The sequence below is a fragment of the Chiloscyllium plagiosum genome, unplaced genomic scaffold, assembly GCF_037043375.1.
Source record: "Chiloscyllium plagiosum isolate Xiang-an unplaced genomic scaffold, Cpla_swu_hap1 HiC_scaffold_7, whole genome shotgun sequence".
NCBI classification, from domain to species: domain Eukaryota; kingdom Metazoa; phylum Chordata; class Chondrichthyes; order Orectolobiformes; family Hemiscylliidae; genus Chiloscyllium; species Chiloscyllium plagiosum.
This window is the reverse complement of record NW_028270145.1, coordinates 6,758,145-6,768,159: the sequence shown is the minus strand read 5'-3', so window position 1 is coordinate 6,768,159 and position 10,015 is coordinate 6,758,145. Positions and strand designations below refer to the sequence as shown.

Genomic DNA, 10,015 nt, shown 5'->3' with positions numbered 1-10,015 from the left:
GGAGAGGAATGCGGTGGTGTTTGTCGAGGTTCGTCCCGAGCAGCGCCGTGACGCGGGACTCCGTGCTCTACGGCCTGTTCCCCGGGACGCACACCGAGACGAACATCAACTGTGCCTGGAGGATCATCAACTCGGTGAAGGACGCTCTCTGGGCGGTCCGAAACCTGTTGATCTTCCAGCTGAAGGAGTTGACCCCGACTGAGTGTTGCAGACTGGCACATTCCAAGGTCCAGGACTACGTGTTGAGGGACGCGCTGAAGCTTGGGGCAGCTGCCGCCAAGGCGCGGTGGGGAAAGACCACCGTGTAACATCTGCCTACCTAAAGAAGAACAAGGGGCCTGCACAGTCATTTGGGCTCCGCTGACGCCTCAGCTAAATATATGGACATATGATTGATAAACTGTGAATAAAAATGATAAATTCTGATTTCTGTATGTAAATATTTACGTATGTATGGCGTGATCAACTGTATAGACCATCAAATTACTTTATGAGTAAAGTATATTTTTGAAATTTAAAAAAAAACCTGCCCTCCCCGTTGTTTCTCCGGCACCTTCGGAACAATCGTTACCTTGGAAACGGTGCTGCCATTTTCAAACAGACAACGGCTCCGGCTGGATTTCCAACGGCGGACGGAACTGCCCCCTGATTGATGTTAATGCCGGATTCGTTCTTCTCTCGTGTGTTATCATTTCTTTTTAAAAAAAAATCGCGACTTGCCGTGCAGCAATTCATCGTGCCGCCGGCTGAGTGGGAGTTTTGTGTTGCCGAGCAACGCGCCCTCCTGCCGACGCACACAACACTGAGGAGCTGGTGTCGGCGGATGGAGGATGGAGGAATCCGCGCTCTGCCAGTGCCTCAAAGAGGGAGCAGACCTTGAGGCAGAGAGACAGGTAACATTACAGCACAGCAAACCCCTGTGCTACACTCACCACTCACCATATCCATCACTGGGAACTGGGACTGACCCAAACGTCTCTTCACCCGCATTCCCCAATTAGTAGCTACAGCATGACTGGTTTCAGAGTCCTTTCCATAAATGCCACTGCACACCTCTGGAGTAGGTGGGACTTGAGCCTTGGTAGCCTCAGATGCTACCACGAGAGCCCTGGAGACAACAAAAGCTGCAATGGCATGAGAAACTCAGCAAGGTCTGGCAGCATCTGTGGAGAGAAGCAGCTTTGGATCCAGTGAGCCTTTTCCTATGGACAACATCACTTATTTACATAAACAGAAGTTGCTGGAAAAGCTCAGCAGGTCTGGCAGCATCTGTGCTGAGAAATCAGAGTTAACATTTCGGGTACAGTGACCCTTCCTCGGAACACCAGACCTGAAATGTTAACTCTGATTTCTCTGCACAGATGCTGCCAGACTTGCTGAGCATTTCCAGCAGCTTATATTTTTGTTTCTGATTTATAGCATCCACAGTTCTTTCAGTTTTTATCACTTATTTACAGATGGTGAATGTACTCTACCTGAAATATAAATGTGCCCATTAAAACTATCATTGGGAAAGCATGTAGTACAATTGAGAACTTTTTCCCTCAATTTAGTTGGAGTTTCAATGTTGATACTACAGTGCATTTCTTACTGAATGGGTTTATAGAATGAAACAAACAGCCTAGTTTTGGAGAGCTGTCATTTCGGACTCGAAACGTTAAATTTGTCTTTCTTTCCACAGATGCTGTCAGACTTTCTCCAGCAATTTCTGTGTTTGTTTCATTATTTCCAGCATCTGTGTACTTTATTTTTAATCAAGTGTATTTTTATAATAAATGTAATGTCATTTACAAGAAATATTTGCATGAAATCACATTATTTGCATGAAATGACAGCCTGGTGTGAGCCATAGCTTCATTTGTGTGCAGCCAATTTATCAATAAATGCTGACTTGATTTATACACAATAGTTGGATTATCAACGATTTTATAGAGGGCTGCCTCACTATCGATTCTTCGAAGGATACTGTGGCCTAAAGTCACTAAGGAGTGCCAATGCCTGAATTGGTTGATAACAAGCAAAGTTAGACACAGCTAGTATTTATCCAGAAAGGATTATTTGTCAATCAAACAAGCATAAAGCTGCAAGTTAGGCTGGAAATACATGAATTGCAATTAAGGCTTTCCTTAAAAAGAACTTCTACCATTGTAATTTCTTTGGAAATACTCCAGAATGCTTTTGGAGTTGCTGTTATGAGTTCCTAGATTTGTCAGAGTGTTGCTGCATTGAGCAGGTGGCCTGCCACCACTAAGGTGCTTCAGTAATGACGGTGCCTCTGGATCGGCTGCATCACAGGGAATGTTGTGGGATCTGTGGAGCGAAAGCTCTGCACAGTGCTCTCTGACAACTTAGAGTCCACGGACTATTATAGAACGGAAAGGACCTTTGGACCATTGTGTCCAGGAAGACATCAAGCGCCCATCCACTTTAATCTCATTTCCCAGCACTTGCCCCAAAGCCTTGTTTGCTGTGGCATTTCAAGTGTTCGTCAAAATGTTTCTTAAATGGTGCAATGATTCCACTCTCTACCATTTTTTCATGTAATGAATTCCAACTGCCCGCCACTGTCTGGGTGAGATAAGTTCCCCTTAAATCCCTTCTAGTCCTCCTACTCCTTCCCTTAAATCTATGCCCCCTACAATTTGACCTCTCTAAAAAGGGAAAAAATGTATTTCTATCAAACTTGTCTATGTCCCACATAGTTTCTTAGACATTAATCAAGTTTCTAATTGGCTTTCTCAGCTTCAAGGACAACAGTCCTAGTCTACATAGTCTCTCTTATCCGAAACATCCCAACACTGGCAACACCCTGGTAGATTTCCTTTTCATCCGCTACAGAGTAATCATATCCTTCTAAAAGTGTGGTGACCAGAACTGCGCACAGTACTCCAGCTGTGGTCTAATAATGTCCTATACAGCTTTTTCATTTTATTTGTGGGATGTGGACATTGCTGGCTGACGAGCATTTCTTGCCCGTCTGCAGTTGTATTTGCTCCATCATAATCACCCCAACTCTTCTATTCAGTGATTCAAGAATTAATTTATGTATCCCGTATGCTTCCCTAACCACCCTATCCACCTGCCTTGTTGCATTCAAGGATCTATGTACATGGAGACTGTGGTCCTGCAGATCCTGTGTGAACCCTAGAGTTCTACCATCACCATGTACTCCCTTGCCTTTTTAGTCCTCCCAAAATACATCACTTCATACTATTCTGGATCAAACTCCATCTACCATTGTTCATATATCTTCATATAGGCTAAAGCTTTCCTCCTCACTGTTTACCATGCTATCAAATTTTGTGTCACCTGTGAATTTGACCAAACATAAACGTAATTTCGAAATTCAAAATGTAGTCCTGCTCAAAATCACACCTCACCATACAGCAGGTGGGTGATAAGATTTAAGAACTGTCAGCAGAAATAGTCAACTCTTTTCTGTTCTGAGAATTGGTAGGGCACAGTTCACCAGGTGACATAGAGTCATAGAAACATACAGCACAGACCCTTCATCCAACCAGTCTATGTTGACCATAATCCCAAACTAAATTAGTCCCACGAGAAGAAAGTGAGGGCTGCAGATGCTGGAGATCAGAGCTGAAAATGTGTTGCTGGAAAAGCGCAGCAGGTCAGGCAGCATCCAAGGAACAGGAGAATTGACGTTTCGGGCATAAGCCATTCCTGAAGAAGATCTCTTCGTAATCTGAGATAACCTTCTTCACTGTCCACTTACCACCAATTTTGGTGTCATCTGCAAACTTACTGACCATGCCTTCTATATTCTCATGTAAATCATTTATATAATTGACAAACATAAGTGGACCCAGCATCAAACCCTGTGGATACCACTGGTTACAGGCTTCCAGTCTGAAAAACAACCCTCCACCATTACTCTCTGTCTTCTGCTGTAAACACAATTTTGTATCCAATTGGCAAGCTCACTCTAAATCCCATGTGATCTCACTTTAGTAATTAATCTACCATGTGGAATCTTGTCAAAGGCTTTACAAAAGTCTAAGTAAGCAATGTCTACTGCTTTGACCTCATCAATCTTCTTAGTTACTTCCTCAAAAAACTCAATCCTATCTTTCAAATCAAATCCAACAGCTTACCCACCACCAAAGTTAGACTCACGAGTCTATAGTTCCCGGACTTCTCACATCCCTTCTTAAATAAAGGCACAACACTAGCCACCCTCCAATCATCTGGCATCTCACCCATAGTAATAGATGGTACAACCATTTCTGAAAAAGGCCACAATTTCCTCGCTAACTTCCCATAACATCCTGGGATAGTCATCAATATTTGTTTCTCTGACTTCTCTAGCCTCCACTTCTTTCTCCACAGTAAAAACTGACATGAAATATTTTTCTAAATATCTCTCTCATCTCCTGAAGCTTAACACAAAGCCAACCTCTCTGATCCTTTGGGGGCCCTACTCTCTCTCTAGTTGCTCTCTTGCTCTTAATGTACTTGTAGAATCTCTTTGGATTACCCTTAAACCTTATTTGCCAAGGTTATCTCATATCCTCTTTTACCTACCTGATCTACGCCTATATCATGTTGTACTTTCACATATTCTGTTGAAAAAAAACTCTTGAAATCTTGTGGTAATTTTAAACATGTTTTAAATTTCTGTTGTTTAATGAAAACTTTTTCAATACGTTTTTAAGACCATGTTTTAAAAAAAAACACAAAAAAACAGAAATTGCTGGTGAAATGCAGCAGGCCTGGCAACATCTGTGAGAAGAAAGCAGCATTAACATTTTGAGTCCAGTGAGGGCCTTCAAGTCTCAACACTACATCTGAGCCAGAAAACCTGGATTCAAGTCCCACCTGCTCCAGTGGTGTGTCAAAACATGGCTGAACAGATTGATTTAAAAACACTTGTAGTGATATTCTGTGTTCACAATGATTGATGTCCCATAGCCATAATAGCTTCCTTTTGTTATGAAGGTATAAGGGGTACTGTACCTTTAAGAGAGTTGGAGGACTTAGAGAAGAACACAGAATATTGGAAAATTTACAGTGTAACATTAGGTCCAGCAGCTAGCAGTATCTGGGTTGCAATGAGACAAAAGAAAATTCAAATTCGGCCAATCAGTTTAAATTATGCCCCAAGATACTAAACTCCAATCAAGTTTGAATTTGGTATTTTGACAATATTAAAACTAATGAAATGATCTAATGCTTTGGGGTATAAGGCAGGGAAAAATTGCACAGTTAGGGGAGAACTGCCAAAAGGCCAACAGATGTAGGCTGTTAGTAAGAACTCTCTGAGAGGTACCTGTCTGGAGAAGGAGTTTGCACAGGAAAAAAGATCAACACAGGCCTGGAGAGCAAATCTATGGGGAAGATACCAAGAGAAGATTTGACAGCTGGCTGATTATGAAATTTGATTTTTACTGTAAATCTTAATCGGGGATTTTATTGGACTAGTATTGTTGGGGGGAAGGTAAAAGATAGGTTTAAATAAATGAGTTATAAATAGGTGTTCATTAATTATTCTATGTTAGATTTGAAAAAAAATTAAAGTTGTTAATTTTTACTTTAAATATTGACTTTTGGGATAGTTCTTTACCTCTCGAATGTTAACAGATTACATCATGGGTTAAATCATGTCTGTGTTGCAGGTTTAAATTAGCAGGGAAGGTTTACCCAGTGTTGTAACAATTTGGGGGCTTGTCTGGGATTTGAACTGGTTCAGACAGATTTGAATAGATTTGGGGATATGAAAAATCCCAGCAGATTTAAACACTTGCAGGATAGTGTTCTAGATGTTTAAATAAAACGTAGGTGAGACAATTTGTTTAATTTCAGTGACTTGTGGTTGATTAAATTAAAAGTGAGAGAAATGGCTTTTAAAATTTCTAAAGAGGTTTTGGAATTTGAAGATGATTTCAAATTTGCCAAGAAAGTTTAGAAGGAAAGAAAAAGGCCATACTTTTAGAATTAGCAAATAAGTTAGATTTGGGTTAACCAAAGACAAAAGTAAAGCTGAAAATGTAAGGGAATTACTCAAACACTTAGATGTATCAGAGGAACAGACAAGTGCAGTGGAGGCAAAACAACTTAAACTATAATTGAGGAAAATGGAATTAAAAGATAAACAAAGGGAGAGAGAAGAAAGAGAAAGAAAAAGAGAAGAGAGAGAAAAAGAGAAAGAGAGGGAGAGAAAAGGAGGAAGAGAGGGAGAGGAAAAAGAGAATGTTCTTAGCTGAGCAAGGAGAAAGAGAAGAAAGAGAGAGAGAAAGCGAGAGAAGAAAGGAAGAGACAAAGAGAGAGAAGTTGAACTTGAGAAGTTGTGAATTGGTCAGCAAAGTTAAGTTAACAGGATGGAAATTAAAAGAGATTAAAGCGCTGCCACATTTTTTATTTCATTTGAAAAATCGGCTCGGCAGATGGAGTAGTCCAAGGATTTATGGGAATGCTAGTTCAGACTAAACTGGTAGGCAGAACTAGTGAGATATTTGCTGCACTGTGAGATGATGGGTCAAGAGATTATGAAGAGGTTAAACTGGCTATTTTAAGTGCTTACGAATTGGTAACAGAAGAATACAGACAGCGGTTCAGAAATATAAAGAAGGAACCAGGTCAGACTTATGTTGAGTTTGAAAGAATTAAACATAGTCATTTTGATAGATGGGTGCATGCTTTAAAGATAGATAGGATCTTTGAGACTCTAAGAGAGATTATTTTGCTGGAGGAATTTAAAAACTCACTTCCAGAGAATTCATGTGGAGGAACAGAAAGTTCAGGAAGTGAGAGAGGCAGCAGAATTAGCAGATGAATACATGTTGGTGCATAAGACAAGCTTCCAGCCAGAATTTCATCCTGTGAGGAATAGAAGTTGAGAGAAGGGGAGATCCTACACTATGAAAGAAAGAGTAGAGAACACTGGTTACCACAGGTTAAAGAAGCCCAAGAGGGTGGAAAGGAGGTGAAAGGCCTCAGGTGTTTTCACTGTAATGGAGTAAGATACAGAAAATTACAGTGCCGGTGGTTTCAGATGGGCACTGGGAAAAGGTGTTTTCACTGCCAGAAGGTGGGATATGTAAAGTCACAGTTCTGGTTGTTAAAGAAAGGCACTGTGGGAAAAGAAGCTACGCCAGTGGCATGAGTGAAGGTAGTAAAGGAGACCACGAGAAGAGCCGAAGAGCAGGACAGTGCACAGCCTAGGCAGAGGCTGGGTATGGAGTTAGTGCCTGATCTCTACAAACAGTTCAACTCTGTGGGTAAAATTTACTCATAAAGAACAAGGGGAAAAGGACAAGAAGTTATAATTTTGAGAGATACAGGATCTAACCAGTTGCTGATAGTAAGGAATGAGTGAATATGCACTCTTTCTGATCTGTTACCTGAGAGTGTGGTAATTTGTGGGACAGATGGACAAAAATCTAGCATTCCCCTATGCAAGATCAGGTTGGAGTGCCAACTCAAGACTGGGAAAGTAACATTGGGAGTGATTGACAGAGTGTCAGTTCCAGGAATTCAGTTTGTTCTTGGGAATGGTTTGGCAGGATCCAAGGTGGGAGTGACAGCCCTTGTTGTGGAGAAGCCCAAGGAAGACCAAAAAACTGAAGAATTAAAGCATAAATATCCTGTTTTTCCTCCCCAGACTATGTATTAACCAGATCCCACTATCATAAGTCACAGCACAAAGCAAAAATTAAGAGAAAGATGAAGGAGTTGAGGTTCAGTTAGCAGATACCCTGTTTGACGTAATGGTGCAGGAAAAACCTGAACAGGCAGAGGGTCAGGCAGAAGTGTTTAATCCTGAAAGGCTAAGGGACTTGCAACAGCAAGACAAGATGATAAAAGATGTATATGAGGATCTGTATTCTGAAAAGGAGGGAGAGAATATTCCTGATGGTTACTATCTGAAAGATAGAATCCTCAGACAGAAACGGAGACCACGGCTGGTTAGTGCAGAAGAGAAATGGACCAAAGTGCACCAGATTGTGTTGCTGGTAGCATACGGACAGGAGGTGTTATGGATAGCACATGAACTACCTATAGGAGGTCACCTAGGGGTATGCAAGACTCAAGCTGAGGTACAAAAACATATTTTATTGGCCTGGAATACACAAAAGTGTGGTTAACTTTTGCTGTATGTGTCATACTTGCCAATGATAGGTAAGGCACAGGTAGTATTAAAGTCAGCACCTTTGTTGCCAATTCTTGGTTATAATTGATTGTGTAGGTCCCCTCCCAAAAACTAAAAGTGGGAACCAGTACTTGTTAACCAGATTTCCGGAGGCAATTCCATTACGGAGTATCAAGGCAAAAAAGATGGTAGCTTTCTTCGCATAGTATGGGCCGTACAGAGAGATTCAGTCTGAATAATGGTCAAATTTTACTACTAGGCTGTTTAAGGAGGTTATGGATAGCTGAGGTATACAGCACTTTAAATCCAGTGCATATCATCCTGAATTCCAGGGAGTTTAGAAAGCCGGCATCAAACTTTGAAGACCATGTTGAGAGCATACTGTCAGGATTATCTGAATGATTGGGATAAAGATATCCCATTCGTATTGTTTGCCATTAGAGATGCCCCAAATGAATCTACTCAGTTCATTTCCTTTGAGTTAATATTTGGGCATGAAGTGAGAGGCCCTTTGAAATTAATTAAACAAAAATTTGATAGGAACAAAGTTGGAGATCTCACACTTAGATTAAGTATCGGAGGTAAAGGAGAGATTAAATTAAGTAGGTGAGTTAGCCAAACAGCACCGAAAGAGGCACAGAATATAATGAAGCAGGTGGCAGATAAAAGCTCTGAGACCCAAATATTTTCCCGAGGGGATGACGTCTTAGTATTGGTACTAGTGATAGGAGATCCCTTCAAAACCAGGTTTAGTGGTCCCTATCAAATTGAGAAAAAGTTGAGTCAGGTGAACAATGTAGTAAACTTGCCAGATAGAAAAAAAAGGTATCGAGTATGTCATGTGAACATGTTGAAACTGTATTATACTAGAGAGAAAGAACTGGAGAAACAGGTGTTAGTTACTGCCCTGCAGAGTGAGGAATCAAATCCAGATGATGTGGATTTTGATGTGCCTCAAAATAGATTAAAAAATGAGGAGGTCCTTGAGGAGTGGGATAGTTTAGTAAGCTGTCTGTCTCATGAGCGTAGGATGCAGTTGAAAGGTTTGTTACTGCAGTAAAAGGACATATGTACAAATCAGTTGGGGAGGACTAATGCTATTGTACATGAAATAGATGTAGGGAATACTGTTTCGATAAAACAATACCCCTATTAGCTTAATCCTTTCAAAGCCAGACAGGTCTTGAAGGAGGTGGAGGCCATGCTTGATGAGGATATCATCGAACCAAGCCAGAGCAAATGGAGTTCACTAATCGTCTTAGTTCCCAAACCAGACAGGACCCATCAATTCTGCGTGGATTATCAGAAGGTCTATGCCATTACAATATCGGGCTCATATCCAGTTCCGAGATTGGAGGACTGTAATGTGAAAGTCGGACAAGTGAATAACATCACCAAGTTGGACTTAATGCGTGGTTGCTGGCAGGTACCTTTATCAGAGATGGTGAAAGAAATTTCTGCGTTTTAACCTCAAATGAGCCAAATCAGTTTAAAGTGATGTCCTTTGGAATGAAGAACACACCTGCCACATTCCAAAGACTCATGAACAGAGTTGTGGCTGGTTAACAAACTGTACAGTCTATTTGGATGACGTAGTGATCTTTAATAAGTCCTGGAAAGATCACATGGTACAGTTGGCAGACCTCTTTGAATGACTACGAGAAGCAAAACTAGTAACAAACTTAAATAAAACTGAATTTGCGAAAGCAGAGGTGACATTCTTGTGACATAATATCGGTCATGGAAGGTTGACCCCATGGAAGGCAAAGATGCGGAGGAATGGGATTGTGGGAGACATTGCAGTTTGGATCAGTAATTGGCTTGCTGAAAGAAAACAGAGTTGTAGTTGATGGAACATGTTCATCTTGGTGTCCAGTTACTAGTGGCGTACTGCAAGGGTCGGTGTTG

General features: G+C 41.1%; 1 protein-coding gene across 2 annotated transcripts in view; it reads left to right on the top strand.

Moving 5' to 3' along the window:
* Positions 1-583: 583 nt before the first annotated feature.
* Positions 584-10,015, top strand: part of dnah7 (dynein, axonemal, heavy chain 7) — a 417,860-nt gene continuing 408,428 nt past the window's right edge. For both annotated transcript variants that reach the window (XM_087988680.1, XM_043692898.2), the window contains exon 1: positions 584-893. In XM_087988680.1, the coding sequence (XP_087844806.1) occupies positions 831-893 (63 nt within the window). In that variant the 5' untranslated portion in view covers positions 584-830. The remainder of the gene's footprint in view (positions 894-10,015) is intronic.